Source organism: Mus pahari, chromosome 10 (genome assembly GCF_900095145.1).
Source record: "Mus pahari chromosome 10, PAHARI_EIJ_v1.1, whole genome shotgun sequence".
Classification (NCBI taxonomy): Eukaryota; Metazoa; Chordata; class Mammalia; order Rodentia; family Muridae; genus Mus; species Mus pahari.
The window spans coordinates 78,259,463-78,280,132 of record NC_034599.1 but is presented as its reverse complement, the minus strand read 5'-3'; the positions used below and the strand labels follow the sequence as shown (position 1 = coordinate 78,280,132).

General features: G+C 43.7%; 1 protein-coding gene and 1 pseudogene across 1 annotated transcript in view; one reads left to right on the top strand and one right to left on the bottom strand.

Moving 5' to 3' along the window:
* The window catches only part of Bckdhb (branched chain keto acid dehydrogenase E1 subunit beta), a 181,461-nt gene that overhangs the window by 147,319 nt on the left and 13,472 nt on the right, over positions 1-20,670 (bottom strand). The window contains exons 2-3 of the mRNA XM_021206174.1: positions 17,565-17,642; positions 16,515-16,583 (exon numbers count right to left, since the gene is read on the bottom strand). Coding sequence (XP_021061833.1) covers positions 16,515-16,583; positions 17,565-17,642 — 147 coding nt within the window. The remainder of the gene's footprint in view (positions 1-16,514; positions 16,584-17,564; positions 17,643-20,670) is intronic.
* Positions 3,307-4,314, top strand: LOC110327311 (annotated as a pseudogene).

Below are 20,670 nucleotides of genomic sequence, written 5' to 3'. Positions count from 1 at the left end.
ATTAACTAGTAGTCAATCAACTGCTAGGGCTCGCTCCGATACTGCACTGTAGGCTGGAACTGATCGATGTTACTGAAGGAGATGAAGTTCTCATTTATGAAATCGTAGCATTGTGAATGACTTTGAGAAGGAAAACCACAGCCTAACGGCCTAGGCTTTAGAGAATTCAGACTATGACAACTATTTAAGCTTCAGAAACTTGAAAAGAAAAACACAAAATTATATTTCAGTCAAGATGGTTTGTTTTAGTCAAACCAATGGAGAGAGACAGGGAGAGGAAATTTGAGAGAGCTCTTTTGTCTTTTCGTTGCAGGTGGAGACAGGCCTGATGCCTACTAAACACACAACACACACTCTACCACCAAGGTACACCTCAAACCATGGCTCTTATACGTTTTACTAAGACCAAATGGATGCATTTATTGGTGGGATATGTAAACATCCCTAGAGCACTTACTTAACTAAAATGTATTAAGAAGGCCTAGGGATGCATCTCAGTGGTAATGATCTAACCTCCCATCCATTACACAAGGCCCTGGGCTCTATCCCTAGCATAGGAGCGGGGAGGGGGTTAACATTGGAAATTAGAGAAATTCACACTGGAAATGTGATTTTTCAAATACATGTGCACATAGCTGATTCTGATAAACAGGTTCCAGGAAACGAGCAGAGGGCATTTCTGAATGAACCTGCGGCTGACTATAACCAAAGCCCATCTTTCCATAAACACCAAAGACAGACTTGCATCACTGCAGCATCCTTGTGATACCAGCTGGAATTTAAGGGCAAGCCAACTCCATTTTTCTTTTTACTCTCCCTTCATTTATATGGAAATGAGATGTTTCCGAAAATGTATCTGTACCCAGTACCTACGTCAACAGCAAAGCTCCAAGCACACGAATTCCTCCAGCTGATTTCTGACTGTAAAGGGAAACAGTCAGGCAGCAGCATCTGAACCCCGTGTGCGTCATTCACCAAGAAGGACATTACCAAGCTGTCAATTTCCATTAACCTGCCTTGCTTTAAAAATAGCCTAAGCTTCCCTATCTAAATAGGATGCTGCCCTTTTCTCCGAAGCGAAGGGAACAGGACACGGAAGTATAAAAAATAAATGAGCTTTTCCCCACTTTGTAAACAGGAGAAGGTTGACAGCAAACCAATTCTACATCCAAACTGAAAAGCTATTAATAAAATAAAGCACAAGAAAATGAAGAATCCATTTTAAACAAACAATGTTCTTCAAATATCATCAGCCATTTTTTAAAAAAAAGATCTGTCAGTTTCACAGCTAGGAACAAACTCAAGGCAAACATGTGAGCAAAACTAAACACAACTTATTCCATAATTATGATCTTTAATATAGCCCCAAGGCAGCACAGTGTAAAAATGTCCCCAAAGAACTGATGTTTGGACAAAGAGGGGAAAAAATAGTTTTGAACAATATAAATTATTCTTCTCCAAATCTGAAGTGTTTTCTAATTTTTATAGCTTATCACATCATCATTTCCTAAGCTAACTCCGGATATTTTTTCCCCTAAAATCAATTACAGCCAACAAATCCTACAGCCCATTCCTACAGCCTAATTGCTTGTAGAGAACACTTTTATGTTTCATATGCCAGTGAGCAGGTAACTATAGAAATCAGAAAAGCATCAATAAGGAAGGGCTGGAGAAATGGTTCAGAGGTTAAGAGCTCTGGATACCCTTCCAGAGGACCCAGGTTCAACTCCCAGTATCCACATGGAAGCTCACAGCTATCTATAAGCCTCAAAGTAAAACACAGAACTTAGCATGCCTGAAGGCATTCTGAAGATCTATGCAGGCTCCAAAAGTCAGGTAGATCTTAGAGGTCTCTATCTAGAATTAAACACAGCAGAAAGGCTTCCATGCTGGTCCCCAACCAGCTAGCAATAATAGAAGGGGGGTCACTTGAAGAGAATACAGACATTTCTTTCAGTATCAGAGACATTTGGGGGGATTTTAGGTTTCTTCTTTTTGAGATAATAATATAATTTCATCACATAAACCCCTTCCCTTTCTTTTCCTAAACCCTCCCAAACGACCTTCCTTGATCTCTTTTTAATTCACGGCCTCTTCCTTTGTTAGCTGTGGTACATATATATGTGTGTGCATGTGTGTTTTCTCCCTAAATACATATATACAACTCTCACAGTCTATAGCAGGTTCTTTGCATGTATGTTCTCAGGGCCAACCACCTGCTATTGGATAACCAATTGACTGGCTCATCTCGGAGGAAGACTGTTGTTTAATCATGGGCCCAGTCAGTTCCAAATCAGACACGCAGCTAAAGCGAACCAGAATACAGACTCTAACCCAGAGTTCTAAGATTAAAGAAACCTCCATTCATCTTCCATGACATGAGAGGATTTAGTCATAGCGTCTTGAAGTCTTAGTCATCTAACCTATTTCTGACCATGCTTTTCTATGAAAAATTGCCTTCATTTGAGTCAGCCAGTCATGAGAGGGCTCAATGGGAATGCTTCAGCCTGCCCTCCACTCATTATTTCATCCCTCACTATTCCCTCGCCCCGTCCTTCCCCATTTTCCTGAACTTCCCAAACTTCATAATGCCTATCAATTTACCCTAACTGACTCTATCTTTGTCCTTCTTTGTGCTGTCTCCCCAACAGGGCCAAGGACTAATCCTCACACTGCTCAAACACGAGTCATAACATCTGCACTTTCCAGAAGTAAAAATTCTCAGTCATCACCTCAGATCTACAAGTTAGGTGTCCTGGGGAGTAGGTTCCCACAATCTCTGTCCTCGAAAACCTTCCAAGTTCAAATCTCTGGCCCAGCAGTCACCTCATGCCTGGTTCACCCCTGGCTGCCATGTCTCTCTTCTCAGCTCCCTCATGCTGTAGCCAAAGTCAAATAGTAATTTAAACTCGTATGTATGTTTCCAGGGCTGACATTTTGGTATCGGATAACCAATTGGTATGCTCTTCTCTGCGGAAGACTATTGTTTAAGCATGTCCTTATTTGTCCCAAAGTGTCCATATTCTCATATTAAGGTAGCAAGTACCTAAGCGTGGAAGCATAATGTCTAGCTGCCACCAACATTCACTCTCCTGGACCTCTACATGCCAGAACTCTGAACCATCTAAGCACCATCTAACCACCAAACACACAGGACATCTTCCACAGCCAACCCTTTGTCTCTGTGCATGTTACCCTTTCCATGTGAACCAAGTGTACGATTCTGCCAGGTGGGCTCTCTGCTCCTCCCTGTTCCAGAGATAGCCGAATCTTCCTGTGCAGTGCCAGCCTCGTCCCATAGACAAAATGGTGAAAGTCGGTGTGAACAGATTTGGTCATATTGGGTACCTGGTTACCAGGGCTACCTTCTGCTCTGCACTTGGCAAAGTGGAGATTGTTGTCATCAACAACCCTTTCACTGACCTCAACTACATGGTCTCCATGTTCCAGTATGACTCCACCCATGGCAAATTCAACGGCAGTCAAGGCTGAGAATGGGAAGCTTGTCATCAACGGGAAGCCCATCACCATCTTCTAGGAGCGAGACCCCCGCTAGTATCAAATGGGATGATGCTGGTACTGAGTATGTTGTGGAGTCTACTGGTGTCTTCACCACCATGGAGAATGCCGGGGCCCACTTGAAGGGTGGGGCCAAAAGCGTCATCATCTCTGTCCCTTCTGCCTATGCCCCCATGTTTGTGATGGGTGTGAACCACGAGAAATAAGACAACTTACTCAAGATGGTCAGCAATGCATTCTGCACCACCGACTGCTTAGCCCCCCTGGCCAAGGTCATCCATGACAACTTTGGCATTGTGGAAGGGCTCATGACCATGGTCCATGCCATCACTGCCACTCAGAAGACTATGGATGACCCCTCTGGAAAGCTGTGGCATGACGGCCGTGGGTCTGCGCTGAACATCATCCCTGCATCCACTGGTGCTGCCAAGGCTGTGGGCAAGGTCATCCCAGAGCTGAACAGGAAGTTCACTGGCATGGCCTTCTGTGTTTCTACCCCCAATGTATCTGTTGTGGATCTGACATGCCGCCTGGAGAAACCTGCCAAGTATGATGACATCAGGAAGGTGGTGAAGCAGGCATGTGAGGGCCCACTGAAGGGAATCCTGGGCTACACTGAGGACCAGGTTGTTTCCTGCAACTTCAACAGCAACTTCCACTCTTCCACCTTCGATGCCGGGGGCTGGCATTGCTCTCAATGACAACTTTTTAAAGCTCATTTCCTGGTATGACAATGAATATTGCTACAGCAACAGGGTGGTGGACCTCATGGCCTCCATGACCTCTAAGGAGTAAGAAACCCTGGACCACCCACCCCAACAAGGACACTGGGAGCAAGAGAGAGGTACTTGGTTGCTGAGGAGTCCCTATCCCAACTCGGCCCCCCAACACTGAGCATCTCCCTCACAGTTTCCATCTCTGACCCCCGTAATAACAGGAGGGGCCAAGGGAGCCCTCCCTACTCTCTTGAATACCATCAATAAAGGTCGCTGCACCTAAAAAAGACTCTGCCAGGTGGCAGGGAAGCTGACGGTCTGAGAGCTCCCTTAGAAGACTTTCTACCCACTCCCCTTATTCCATTGCCTCCCCCATGCCCTGCTTTCAGACGTCTCTGGTATGGCCATGTCCTGAGTATTTGGGCAAGTTTACAACATGAACTAATGAACTAAGCGAATTCTTGTCTAGCCACCGTAGACCTCATTTTCCCATGCCTTTTACTTTGGAACTTCTAAGAGTTTGGCCAAGGCTATATCTCTGGTCTCGCCAGTCACATCCACGATAACTCCTTTGCAATGGAAGACCCTTACATTTCAGTGGCATTTAGAGAGAGAGAGAGANAAAAAAAAAAAAAAAAAGATCCCTATAATAGTAGTGTCTTTCTAGAGAGGTCTCCACTACCACTTGCTATCCAAACTCCTGGTGCACAGTTTAAATGTCACATAATTTAACTCACCTTCTTTCATTTAAATTCTGTCCTAGAGAAGAGAAACTAAGCTCCTTGGTATTTCTTATGTGGTTTTATATTGTTATTTTAGACGTAACTATTTTATTCCATATCTAATGTAGTGTTGGTTTATCCAGTACACTGTGATTTGCTTAAATGGAGAAACAACATCTTAAAATTTTGGTACCTTCTAGGGTATCAGTTTTCAGTCTTGGTTACATATGTGAATGACCCTAAGAACCTCTTAAGACTGTAATACCACATCCTGCTCCTTCAGGGAACTTAGCATCTCTGGGATGATTCGAGGCATCAGTGATGCTGAATGAGGGCAAACCCAGGAAGCAGCACTCAGCAGGACTGGAACTGTCTGTACACCTGTCCTGGATATTTACCCCACTTATGAACACAAGCAACCATAAGGCATCTACTTTCCTTGGACAGCACCACCAGCAAACCCTTGATCCTGATAAACTAACCCTTAAACCAGGAAGGTAACTCTACTAAAGTACATTGGCCTTGACCAAGTTTAGTCATATTTTTCCTACATGTCAGAAAACTCTGCACATTTAACTGTCTATGTCTCATGACCACTAGTCAAGGTACCAATGGGACCAGTCCAGAGCAGCCTTTGTCTACAGTGTCTACTGCCCATCTCTGCCTTGTTATTTCTTCATAACTTGTGGTCAACAGTCCAACAATCATATCACATGCGTGAAAGAAACCAGAGATATTTTGAGTGGCAACCTTCCAGTTCTTCAGATATTGTAAAACAGACCCAAATAAACAAAACAGATGAGAGTTGCCAGGCAGCAAGGGTTCCAAAATAGCTATATAGCAGAAGTTCAGGAAACTTGCTCCTGCCAGAAACGAAAGCCAGAGAGAGTGTGTTGAACTTGCATGTCCATAGCAGGCCTGTTGTTTTCCCTGAGATTAGACTACTCAAAAGGTGATACGGGAGAATTACTGAAGTCACAAGTCCCCCTCAAGCATTCCAGAAAATTCTATTTTAACAAAGGTAGAGACCTTAGATGCCTGCATCATTGCCCTATCAAAAACACCTCCTCGTCTCCCTTCTTCCTAGATGATGGGCAGTAGTCTGCTCAAAGGCAAGAAGAGTCAGGCACGGCAAGATACCAAACAACTGCTAAGGCCTTCATAAGTCAGACCCAACAGAGAAAGATGGACTGCCTGTGGTCTGACAAGAAGAGATTACATCACATCCTAACTATTGAGTATCATCCCTTCACCATTCAGCAGACATTAACTACCTACACAGACACCACTAATACCAGAAGGAGACCTGCAAATAAAGCTAAGCAGGCAAATCGTTCTGCATCGATGAACCATTTCCCCTATGGAAGTCACACACAAAACAGACCCCAGTAGCAAGAATTCTGTCCTGTGATCCATGCTTCCCTGAACCCTTCCAGGTACAATGGGAGGGAGACACCATAAGCAGAGCAGTGGCACTGTCTTCTGAAGGCAAGTTCAAAGAGAGAACCCTGCAGTCTGGCTTAGCTGTTTCTCCCTCTGTAAATGAAGTCTGGGGAGTAAACGTCCTGAGGTTGGAAGAACTGGGAACATGTTTCACTTTGTTAACATCTTTAACTACACAGGGAGCTAACGCTGAGTAGTGAGCTGCCTTCTTCTTCTACTCCACAGGCTCAGAAAAACACATCTGCTACCCACACAGCCAATCAAGATAACCGGCGAGAATGGTTGAAATTATTCAGTTCTACATTTGCTTAGGAGCCTCTGGGAGCAATCGGGACAGGATGTGCAGGTCAGAACCTCCCAACAGATCGGATCCCTCTGAATTCACCTTCAGCATCCTGTGTGGTGAAGGAAGCCATTAAGGAGAACACAGCTAAGACGTCGTCACACCCTGTGAACACACTCCATAGCCAAGGAAGCAAAGGTCTACGATATTCATTGGTATACATGGACACAATGACTAAAAGTATTCCTTAGGCAGAAACTCCACTGAATATTTATTTAACACAAGGAAAGTATACCAATACAATGTGCTCACCTGTAATCCCAGCACTGAGGAGACTGAAGCAGGGGGATCACAAGATTGAGGCCACCTGGGACCCAATGAAAGGAAGGAGGAAAAAAGGAGGAGGAAGAGAGGGAGGGAGACAGGGACAAAGAAAAGAGGAAGAGAGAAACAGACATACCATGCTATTGTTTAATTTTAATTTAAATGAGCACAACAGATTGGTTCCATTTCTTGATTTAATTAGAGAATTAAGATGTTGCTACAGTAATTTAAAGTTTCCTCCTGAACTTGATGAACTCCTACTTTTTCTAAAACAAACACTCAAATTCACTATAGAAGAGACCTTGTCTAATTTAGAGTCCAGTGCTGGGGAGTGCGGGGGTGTCTTCCCTTCTGGCTCAGAATAAAGTTTCTCCTTTGTTTCCACTGGACTCCCCACTAACAAAGACCAGGAAAGAGAAAGATGGGTTAAGTGAGCAGCCTGCCCAGAAAAATGAACAGAAATTCCTTATTACTAAAGACACTTGTGCTTCCAGGAGCCAGAACTACAGAATAAGAATCCTTTGGCTAATTTATGGCTGGCCAGACGCCACTGCTTCTGGCTGGGGGCCAGAGGACCTGTGGGAAGGGGTGGCAGGGTGCCACAGAGAAGGTCACGCACCGCATGGCTAATGCTGCCTTTGGGTGTAGCTGCTCACCAGGAAACTGAAAACTTTCGGTCCAGCAAGCTTCCCAAGGGACTTCTCAGCTCATGACATTTGCCAACCTTTACCTAACTGATCTTCATCAACCCTGCCAATCAAAGCAAGTGAGAAATCCCATCTATTTAAATGGGAACAGAAAACAACGCCAATGTTCTCCAAACTTCTGTGGCTCTCACAAAGGAGTCTCACTCAGCAAATACCTGGCAAATGACATTCATGCTGTCTGTCCCCTCCATGCAAGGCTTGTTTTTACTGGCTACGCCTCGTCTGAGTAGAAAATGACTTTTTCCTAGTGAATTTAATAATTATTACTATGTGATCTTAGAGCTGTATTACACGCACTAAGCAATGAAATCCCCAGCCAGGATTAGAGGCAGGGAATGTGCCTCCCTGTATACTATAATAGCCTGTACATTAAGGTTCCTGAAGTGACTCCGTAAGTGACAATATCAGCTTTGTGTCAAACCGCCCTGAAGTGGCTACAGTTGTCATGCATACAGCTTCTACAGACAGACAAAAAAATATATATCTTCGAAAGAACTCTGTGGATGATGCGATTTGTTTCAAGTTGAAGAAAAGAGGATGGGAGAATCCAGGCATTCATAGTTGCCAGAGGCTCATCTGAACCACTACACACACACACACACACACACACACACACACACACACACACACACACAAGTCCTCATATCCAGCCTCTTCACCCTCATAATCGAGAAGTCTAAATGAGCTATTGTTAATCACATTCCTTTATTGTCTGATGGTTTTTCATTTTAAGAAATCTAATAAATCATTAAATTGGTAATCCCCAAAGAAACCTGAGCAATTAAACTGAGGGATCCACAATGCTATTTGGAGAAGGGGGAGTCTATTTTGTAAGTAGCCTGACCCCACCTAAACTGATCTTTGAATCTCCAAGTCAGCAGCGACCACAAGTCTGTTTTTAATACTTCAACACCCATGGTTTTTCTTTGAAAAGGAGGAAGATGATGATGACAAGATAGATACACAAACAATCATGAACAGTTAAATGGAGGCGGCACAGAAAACTAAGTGTTGAATTCTCCCAAGCACAGCCAAGATCATGGCGTGTACATCAAAAGGGTGAAGAATAAACCAAAAATGTACTTTAAAAAAAAAAAGTAAGTGTGTGTTTTCCAGATGTGCATGAGTATCCTCACAGGCCAGAAGAGGACATCAGATTCCCTGGAGCCTGAGTTACAAGCAGTTGTGAACCATCCAATGTCTGTCGGTGCTGGCAACCGAACCTGGGTCCTCTGATAGAGCAGCAGGTGCTCTTACCCAGTGGACCATCTCTCTTACCTCGCTGTTTCTTTAAAATGTGTTCAATTCACAAACTACAAGTGTCTCAAAACGGGAATACTAAATTTCTAAATGGGAAGCCCTTCTAGAGGGGCTCGTGTGGCTGTAGATATATAATTATTACAGCTGAAAGCAAGTGCCGAATACCAAAGGGTAGCTAAGACCACCACTTTCTAGGCTTCACATACAGGTCAGCCAGACCCAGGAATGGCAGGCAGTCATGTGGCATTCAACCTGGTGGTTCTAAGCTCTCAAAATGAATAGAATTCATCTTTTTGGTGAGTGTTATTTTATGGTAAATCTCTCTTAAAATATTGCCAGGTATGGTGAGGTAAGTCTTTAATCCCAGCACTCATGAGGCAGAGGCAGGAGGGCCTCCATGAGTTTGAGGGCAGCCCGGTCTACATAGGGCATTCCAGGCCAATCAGGGCTACATAGTGAAACCCTGTTTTTAAAACAAAAAAGAAAAAGAAAGAAAGAAATGTGTTTGTGGTGTTTTTATTCATTTGGCCTTGCTTGTCTGTGGTGCTGATAATTCATCCCAAGGCCTCACTCTTCCTAGGTAAATGTCTAACACTAAGCTCAATCCCCATCTCCATCTAATGTGCAGAGCCTTATATTTATTCTCCACTAAAGGAAACACATCACATGTTCCCCAGTGATCTGTGGCTAAAGCAAGCAATAAAGTGGAAAGGCTTTACACCAAAGTCTAGTCTTGAGTCAAACAACTCAGAACACATAAAAAAGTTTTTTAAAAAGTGAAATAATCAAAAATATTTCTAGCATTTCTAGTTTGTTGTTCCACAAAGTAACAAACAATACTTCCATCTATTCAAAGGCATCGATCTGCATGAAGAAAGACATGCAGAGGCTCGGGGTCCAGGTCTGGGAGGTTACTATAACAAATCCATCCCTCGAGGGATATGTGACATTGTCATACTTTCATACTTGAAAATGTAAAAGACCTTTTACCGATTAACATATGGCTTTTCACAAAATACAAAGCCTCGCTGCTCTACTTGTAAATGGCAACGTTTAAAAAGACCTAAGAGCCAGTGTTGTGCTGTGGACAGTCATGCCGATCAGCACTGGTCACACGGATCTCAGTCTCGCTCCCCAGCGCCTGTTCACACTCACATCTGAAAAGTTGAAAACCGTGCCACCGTCAAAGAAGGCTGAGAAAAACTGGCTTAAGGGCATCATATTCTGCGGGATGATGCTTAAAATGTCAAAAAGAACACCTGTCTGCAGCTCTAACATTTAGTGTTTAATCAATTAAGGAGGGCGAAAATACCAGCTGCCAGCAAAATGACTTCATGCACTAGGAGAACCTGTCTGGGAGCAAAGAAGCACAGAGACCCCAAGCTTTTAAGATGAACTTCTGCCAGCTGCTCCTTACTCCACAGAGAACTCAAAAGCTTCAAGCTTTGCTAACTCAGAATTCCTCTTTTTTCTTCCTTCCTCCCTCACTCCCTCCCTCCTTCCCTCCCTCCCTCCCTCCCTCCTTTCCTTCCTCCCTTCCTTCCTTCCTTTCTTTCAGTTTCAGTTTTGTTTGGGTTTGTTTTGAGACAAGTGCTCATGAGCTCATGTACCAGGCTGGCCTCAAACTCATCAAGTGACTTTAAACACTTGATCCTCCTGCCTCTTGTCTCCTGGCTGGGATAGGTTTGTCAAGTTTGGGGACTGAAGTTATGGGGGCTTCCTGCAGTTAGGCAAGCACTCTGTCAACTAAGCTGACATACACACATATAAGTTCTCTAGCTCCAGAACTCTTTATATTTGTTCTCTCTTACCAGGGGGGGGGGGAGTGGGGAGAGGAAGGCTGAGGGAGGGTTTCCAACTGTATAGCCTTGACTGGCCTCAAACTTATGATGTATACCAGGCTGGCCTCAAAGATCTGCCTGCCTAGACTCTGCCTTCTGGGATTAAAGGCATGTGACATCACCCTGGGCTAAAAATCTCTTTACAATTCAAACTTCTTTATAGAAAGGGACTGTTGGTCTGCTTGCCACTGGTCACTCAGGATGGCTAACTTCTCAGAACTTCCATTTCTGTGGATTTTTGTGATAGATGATCTGTCTGGATCAAGGCTTCTCAGCCTCAGTATCACTGAACCAAGAATCTCTGGGCGACGCACAGCCGTCCTTTCTCTCCAACGCTGATGCCCTGTAAAGCATTAAACAGCTCATCCTCTTAAACGCTGTTTGCTGAACCATTGTTCAGAAGTACCTTTAAGGGGATGCTCACTTAATTTTTGAGAAATTAAAATATGGTAGCCACTTCTGTCAACTTGAATTTCAGTAGAATCCAAAGTGGTCATTTGTAATTTAAAAAGAAATTGATTTTAAAAAAATCAACAAATCAAATAAGCAGGTCAATATAAGTGAAGTATAGATTAACAAGAGTCCATATCATTTCTGAGGGCAATTCCACCAATTGAACAAAAACATAAGCAACTGACAAAATACGCATACAGCTCAATAGGACAAACAAATCATATATTCCATCTCTCCAAAGAATTCGTGTTTTCATAAGGTGTTTTCTTTAGCAAAAATGAGCTTCAGTTTTCTAGACACTAAGCCCTCATCTCACCAACCACTGTCCTTCAGTGCAAGCTTGACACTGAGTCCAAACGCAAGGCCATCAGTCAGACGAGCCTTTCAGCAGGAGGAAGGTATAGCAGAAGGCCATTCACTATGGTGACGATATTAGTATCACTATACAGAGAAAAGTTTGAGACCTTCAAGAAGCTATGCCTATGCCCCTCAGGTTTGAGACTAATCTGGAAAAGACACTTCTTAAAATAATATTCAACAGTGCTTAAGGTATCCAGGGAGCAATGCCTGAGGGGGACCAGAAGAAAGCACAAAAGATGTCCTGAAAGTGTGGAGAAGAGTCCATGGGGTCTCCTGGCCTTCCATCTCTACCCTACCTGTGAGGACAGATGCCAAAAGCCAACTGGCAAACACGGGCACGTTGCAGATGAATCTTCTCTCTCACCTCATGACTGTCCTTCTTCTCCCTCCCAACTTCAGCATCCTAAAGTGTCTGGTTATACAACTCCATTGGTGTTTACAGAAGAGAACAGCTAAGCAGTTATACTAGCTCTCCAAGCCGCTATGGCAGCCACACACGTATGAACGAATGGATGCAGTAATGGAAAATCCCCAGCGCCTGAGAAAAGGCAGATGTCGGCCGGGCAGGAGACTCCTTCAAGTTCTCTTTCTCACCTAAGTCTCCTGCAGTCAGTGGGCCAAAGAGCGTCTAAGAAGCACCGTCCAGCAATATTTATAGCAGTGCAGAATGGCACTGTGCAGATCGTAGCCTTGGGAGTTATTTGTGTTTATGTAGAGGGGCTTTGGGTAGAGGCCAGAAAACTGAAAAGTGGGCCATGAGGGGTAGGGGTGGGGGATGGTTTGGGAGGGGTGGGGAGGGTAATAGAAGACATGGGGTAGAAAAGTGGAAGTGAGGATTCTGGTGAGGGAAGGGAAATAGGGAGGCCAGAAAATGTGGGGAAGATGAACAGAACCATCCAAAGCTAGGTACGGATGAAAACGCTGCCATTAAGAAACCTGCTATTTTGTGTGCTTACGTAAATATATTTTTAAAGGAAAAAAATTATAAATGCATATAGCAGTCTCATAGAAGACAGAAGACATACACCTCTCACACAGGTTTCCCCACAAACCAAATAATATAAACTACTCTCTCAACCTTTGCTTCCCTGGAAGTCTGCTAGCTCCGTCCGATGCTGCTCTGAGACAGATCTCAGCGCCCACCGCATTCAAAGCTGCCATTTAGTACACAACGAGTTGCTGGGGACATATCATTCTATTGCTTTTAATTTCCAAGACACTCAGTTTGTTCTATCAAAGGACAGGGAAGGAAAAGAGAAACAATGTGATGCTTTTTATTTCCCATTCATCCTGGCTATCTGAGTACAAAACAAGCCTGTAGCTTTCCGTTTAGTGTGGCCTCTAATCATGCAGCCCTTTCACGATAATACAAAGCAGCGCCCAGCTTTCCAATACTACATCAGTAAACCTGCGAAACTTCAATCTTTACCTCCTGATGGATGCAAAAGGCTTAGCCACGGTTCTATACCAGCACAATGCTCGGCTCTCATTGAAAAGCACAGGCTGCCACCTACTGGCCATGAGCCTCCCTGCACCATACACACAAGGCTTCTCCGAACAGGAAACTTGGGTATCTCGGTCAGCTTTCTATTGCTGGGAAAAAAAACACCGTGACCAAAGGCAACTGGGAAAGGAAGAGGGTTATCTCACATTTACAGCTTCATGTGTGCATGAAGGGAAGGGAGGGCTCAAGGCTAGAACCTAGATGCAGGAACTGAGGCGCAGACCATGGAAGAAAGCTAAGTGGCTTGCTCTCCATCTCTTGCTCCACTTGCCTTCTTACACAACCCAGGACCACTTGCCCAGGGAAGGCACTGCCCACAGTGGGTTTTTGCCCTCCCACACAGATCATTAATCCAGAAAATGCCCCACAGGTGTGTCCACGGGCCAGCCTAATGGGGGCATCTTCTCCGTCCGTCAATGTTACCTCTCCTCAGTTGACTCTAGCTTGTGTCGTGCTGTCAAGAACCAACAGAGTCAGCTCATCATAAAAAAAGTGTCAACTATATTATTACATTTTTGTTTGTTTGTATAAATTATTTAAACTCCACAAAATAATGGTAAGCAGCCCTGTTTATGTGAAACTGAAAATTTCCTGGAGTACACTCAAAAGAGCAGAGATTATTTTTTAAAGTAGTTATTTGATTTTTGTATGTTTGTTCCTTTATATTTTTTTCTTCTTTTTCGTGCCATGAATCAGAAATATTTCTGTGAGCTCTCCAACATCCACATTACCTTTTAGTTCTGAAAACAGAACTTGGCCACAGAGCAGTAACTTAACTGTCCGTCCCCATCATACAAATTGTTTGAGATTCAAACGCACAACCCCGCAGCACCTTTGCACACTGGCGCTATGAGCTACTCTGACACAATGCTAAAGCTAAAGATGTCCAGATGAAAGACCCTGAATCTGGATCTGGCCTTCTGCCTCACTTTCAAGTTTCCCCTGATATAATCTATAGCATACACCAGGCAACTGTGCTTAAATCTGTCTGTCCTGAGAAAGTTCTGAGAAATGGCTGCTCTGTTAATTTCTAATTGTGTGCTTACTGGTATTTATTTACATGTTTTTCTGATCATGAATTTCTGACCTCAAACAACCTTCCTTAGATCATTGCTGTCTTTGTTACATTCGTGTATCAAAGCTCAGTGAAACTGAACTAAAATTGCCTACAGCATTAGACTGTGGTCTGCCCCATCCTTTAAGGTCCTCAAATCCCAGGTCTTGCAGACAGATCTGCATAGTTCAGTGAAAGCTGGCAATCAGCATACTGTGGTACTCTAATGTGAAGATTTGGGGTAGAATAGTGAATCTATGACTCTCAAGCTCAGGGTAGAGATATAAATTAGAGGAAGAAAGTCAGAAGTTGCTAGTAGGACATCAGGAGAAAACGTGGATGAAATGCCCCAGACAAAATGGATTCCATAAAGGATCACACATGTGACCTATGAGTCAGGAAAACTCTCCCCTACATCACACTGAGTCAGCTGAAGAGGGACTGCCCTCTGCAGCACGCAGCTGCACCACAGAGAAAACACCAAGCTGTAAAAAAGCATAATTCTGCTTTTTTGAATATTAATATATACAAACCTATTCAGATATGCTCCAGAGGTACAAATATTCAGATGTGCCCAGTGATTATCTCTGGAAATACCTGAAGGATGTTTGCCCTCTCCTCTATACTTCCTGAAATAGTAAACAATGTATACTTATCTCTCTGGAATCAAATGTATATATAAAAAGTTTCTTTTTTTTTTCTAAAGATTTAAAAGTTGCTAAGAGTCTGCCTTACAGAAGACAGCCTTCTAACCAACTCTTCCACCCCTCAAAGGCTCACAGAACACACAGCCAGGAGGAAGCAGACGATTGGAACCCTGTGATCAGTGGCAGAAAAAAGAACATGCTGGCTGTTCTCAGTATACCACACGGAACTCGATACCCTGGACCTCAAGAATGGTGCAATGGGGAAACACAATACTTTTGTTAAAGCCCTTAACTGCCCTCACTGCCCAATCAGAACATACCTGAGCACTCCGGGGCAGAGGCCACGGGCAGATAAATGACTGCTATCAACTTCTCCTAAGCCTGAATGTACCTGCTTTGAGATCAGGCAAGGGTGAATGAAGAAATAAAGCACGAGACACCGGAAACACATCATTAATAGTAAAAGAAGAAATGCATTCATTAGCAAGTCAGAAGGCTGATCATCCTCAGAATCAAAGCAAGCTCCTCGGATGGCTCTACCTACGAGTGAAAAGACAAGGAAATCGGCATGTAGAAAGGAAATGTATGCCATGCAAGAGACACACAGATTGGCTGTGAGCAAAGACTCAGAGAAGGGGCCGCAGCTGGCGGACTTCAGTGTCACCTTGGCCAGGCCACAGTGCAGTTACATTTACTCAAACAAAGCTCTAGACACTGCTGCAGAGATGACCATTAGCTATGAAGAACTTTTAAATCCGTGGCTCTGAGTCCTCTAAGCAGAGAACACTTCACAGTACAGAATGGGCTTTTTCTGGTCACCCCCAGGTTTTAAGTCTGTGGTTTCTCAAAGGAAACTATATTTGGCTTCAAGACTGAACCATAGGAATCCTGCCTGAGCTCCCCTACAGACTGGCCAGATCTCCACAACCATGAAAATCAATGCTGCAATACAAATTAAATCTCCACCCATGTCTCGTTAGGGTTCCCATCATTGTGAACAGACACCATGACCAAGGCAGCTCTTATAAAGGGCAGCATTTAATCAGGGCTGCCTTAACAAGTTCACAGGTTCAGCCCATTATCATCAAGCTGGGAAGCACGGCAGCATGCAAGCAGACAGGGTGCTGGAGAAGAAGGAGAAGAAGCTAAGCGTTCTACATCTTGATCAGACTGCAGCCAGGAGAGGACTGGCTGTCTCCCAGGCAGCTGGGAGGAGGGTTTCAGAGCCCACCACTACAGTGGCAGACTCTCTCCAACAAGGTCACACCTCCTAATAGTGCCACTCCCTGGGCCAAGAATATTCAGACCACCACAACCACCAACAGCAACAAAATACCCACTCTTACCAACACAGACAAATGGGCAGAATTGAGTTAGAGACAACAGGGCTGAGCTTGCCGACGACGGTGATGGCAAGAGGAAGGGGTCCTTGGGTAGATGAATGATGTGACAATCCATGTTGTGAACTGTTTGGCAATTTGTGATACATGTAGTATAAACTACATTAGGAGATTCTAGCTAGGACAGATTTGGAGAAAACCAGCCCGTAGGACTCCGCAGGATGTTGCCAAAATAAAAGGAACCCAACCAAACAATACTACAGCACCGTTCCAGACATGTCTTATATTTTCAAGGTCCTTAAGTATTCTACTGAATGCTGTTTACATAGCTAATAACTTACCATATTTGTCTCGTAAACCAACAGTGCATCGGAAGACTCCACCAAAGGCAACATCTTCACCAAATATTACTGAAAAATGATTGTTGAAAGGATATATTTAGTATTCCCCAAATTTTAAGTCATGAAAAATAAGAAACTTAAATATTTAGATTTGAAATTATGCATATACATACATACTCATATCTGTGTAATACAAAAGTGGTATACATACATACACACATATATATGTGTGTATATATATATACATACACACATATATACATGTATATATCTGTTTGCATATATCATACATATGTGTAAATATGTACATATAATCCTGTGTATGTATAATACATATATGTGTATACATACATACATATACATATACACATGTATATGCATACACACACATGTAATTATGTATGTGTATACCAAGTCAACCAAACTTTAAGAACTCAGCAAGACGAAGAAGCTCAGCAGTTAAGAGCTTGCACAGGAATCAAGTTTGACTGCCAGCACCCACAGTTGTTAGGTGGCTAACAACGTCCTGGACTCCAGCTCCAGGGCAATCTGACGCATCTAGCATCTCTAGTCTCCATGGGCGCTTGCACTCAAATGTACATACCCACATAGAGATAGCATACACATAACTAAAAATAAGATAAATTTTAAAGATTAAATTGCTTGTAAAATTCTGTCAAAAATGTGCAACACAGACACTAGCAAACTTTTTCAACCACAAGGAAAAATGAAATCATGACACTGGCAGAAAAATGGGTGGAACCAGAAATCATTACATTGGTTAAAATAAACCAGACTCAGAGAGATAAAATAAATACTGCCTGTCCTCTCTCATATATAGAACCTCGGTGTGTGTAAGAGTGTGTATGCATGTGTGCGTGTGTGCGTGCATGTGTGTGACCAGTGAGGTTATCATGAGAGGATTGAAACAGATTTTTCAGGGAAGGAAGAGGGAGAGGAAGAGAGGAACAAAATTTGACATTGAAAGCAGAGTGGGGACACCCTAAGGGTAGGGAAGAGGAGGGGGAGGAGACACGGGCACTAAGTTACCTGCAGTGGGGTCTTTGGCCAGTGAGTTATCCAAGGCACTTGTTATTGACTGGAAGAGGTTCATCTTCTGAGTTTGCCCTGTGAAAAGTAAAGTCATATGTTATCAAAACTTGTAACATATGGAAAAAATGACCAGTTTCTTAACAGTTGTTATAACATGGTTTTAAAAACAAAACAGAAGGGCAAGGTAGGAAGAAAGGTCCAGAATCTATCACAGGAATTTACCTAATGGTTTCCAGATCTATAAAAGCAGCAAAAGCAGTCAGCCTCCAGAGGTGGGTGGATGAGGTATACCCTAAGTTGTTAAACAATGTCTAGAAAAGTACGCAAATGGAGAGAAACAACCCAATGGTGAAGTGTCTGCGGACAAAAGCTACAACTTGTGGTAGAAAAGGAGCGAGAGGGAGCCAGACAGTGATGGACGAGCACCTAGCCCGGTGTTATGAACCACAGGTATAAAGAACGCGCATGGCCAGTGGCCTGTGTTTAAACTGACGACAGTGGCAAATGGCCATAGCCCATGAAACAGTAAGGAAGGCTAAATATAAACTCTGGAGTGCAGGACCAACCGCTGGTACTGGGGTAATACATTCTGTAAACATATCAGACTCAGTCCTTCCTATTGTCCTACTGCTTAAAATGTACGCAGGCCAGTGCCTGTCTCCATAAAGGCTTTGGGAAGGAATATATGAAGCAATACAGGGAAGGAATTTAAAATAGTGTCTCATAAACCAATGGTGTACTGGAAGATTCTGCCAAAGGCAGCATCTTCACCAAATATTACTGAAAAATGATGTCCAAAGAATATATTTTAATCCCTAAATGCAGAGGGAAAGCAAGCTGTCAACCGTTAGATCCAGGTCTGTTCATGACCCTCTCAATGTCATCAAAAGCATTTCTGGACAGAATTCCTAACGTTCCAAATTAAGACTATGCATGACTTTGAAGCTTTGAACAAACTAAGTGCTGGCCGAGGTCCACAATCACCGGAGCTTCGGGCCAACTCTCCTACAGCATTCGGAGCACACACAGGCTTCGAGTGAAACTTCTGATAAACAGTCCAGTCCTTACCTTAGCACTTTATCTACCTCCAACTCCTGCCCCACTCTGGCCACTGTTCCTCTAACCTCCATGCTCTTTAGGCACACTCAAGGTCTAATAGCCAGCATGGGTCATATCCTGCTGTGGCCTGCAAACCTGACCGTGAAGGCTAGTCACTCACCCTTCCTCTTCCTTAGCCCACCAGACTCCTCAGTGAGCGCTCACCTCCGCCATCTTTTTTTTTTTTTTTTTTTTTTGGGGGGGGGGGTCGGTTTTTCCGAGACAGGGTTTCTCTGTGTAGCCCTGGCTGTCCTGGAACTCACTTTGTAGACCAGGCTGGCCTCGAACACAGAAATCCGCCTGCCTCTGCCTCCCAAGTGCTGGGATTAAAAGCATGCGCCACTACGCCCGGCTCACCTCGGCCATCTTTAAGCCTTCCACTGTTCCCTCAGCCTGACCGCTGGCATCCCCTCCTGCCTCACCTCAGGTGTCTCTCTGATCGCTTCAACACTGCGCGTGCCCAAGCTTCAGGCCTGGGTAGCCCCGTCAGAATACACGGCTTCCCTCTGCACCCAGAATAGTGCCCTGTTCACCTCTTGTTTCTGGAGACAATAAAAATTCATTCAGGGGCTGGAGAGATGGCTCAGTGGTTAAGAACACTGGCTGCTCTTCCAGAGGACTCACGTGCCCAGAACTCACATGGTGGCTCACAACTGCCTGGAACTCCTATTCCAGAGCATCTGACACCCTCACACAGACACATGTTCAGAAAAACCACCAATGCACATAAAAATAAATAAATTAAAATTTAAAAAGAAAAGAAGAACTCATCCAGAAAGCATCATTATATCAGCCATGTCAAAGACCACAGTGCACCAAATGTCCAGAATTACTTCATGAAGTGTTTTTCGTCAGGCTACAGTTGTCTCATTCAATAGTTACCTTCCTTAACTCTTTCTCTACCCTACTCTCCTAGTTTGCTTTACTGTTGCTGTGATAAACATCACGGCCAAAAACAACTTAGGGAGGAAAATGTTCATTTAATCGCACAGGTTCTATGTAGTCCACCACTGAGGGAAGTCCAGGCAGGGATTAAAGCTGAGGCAGGCAGCACGGAGAGATGCTGCTGCTCGCTAGCTTGCTCCTTGGCTTCCTTACACAAGCCAGGACCACTCAGCCTTCCACAACAATTACCTATCAAGAAAATACTTCCTCAAGCTGCCCAGAGGCCAATCTGAGGGAAGCAATCCCCCTAGGCTTCGCCAAGTTGACAGCTAACATTAACTAAAAGGCCTGTCTATGCTCCTAAAAGTTTTGGGTGATACAAAACGGATGAACTTTTTTCCTAATGACAATAACATACCCACTCTCCTCGACTGTATACATGTAATGAAATAATATTTTTGCTTATTAGGATTTTCATAGTTAAGAACCTAGGGAGAACAGGGACCCCTTAAGAGCTGTTCTCGTTTTTATTTTAATTTTGCTGACCATTTAATAGCAAATGTCACCCCAAGACCTTTTCTCTTCCCAGAGCTAGGGACCAAACCCAAGTGTGCCACCTCTGAGCTCCGCCCTCAGCTCTCTTGATTCATATCACACTGCTGCTTAGCAAATTTTTACTAGAAAAGCAATAAAATCGTACAGCCTGAGGCAGGAGGACTGTGAGTTCAAGGTCATCCTAGGCTACAAAAGGAACTCCCCTAGAATATATTCTTGTCACTATAAAAAATGGCCTCGCCTTATGGGAAATAATTTACAAGTTATTTATGTTTCTGTGTCAGCACACAAATTACATTTTCACTAGTGGATATGTTTGCCAAATATTGCAAAGGTTAGGGTTGGAGTATTTTTTAGTGCTGTCCCAAGTTCTAAAGGACAATTCTGATACAGTAACATCTACCTCCAACTCTTTTTAAAGCTGAAGCACAGATGGTGTAGAAGAAACGATTTTATTCACAGTACAGGTACAACTTTATTTTATAGTCTCAGTGCGTAGCTGGCCTTGAACTTAAGACAGCTCTGCCTCAGCCTGCAGACACTGTTCTCCTGGATTAGCCTGCAG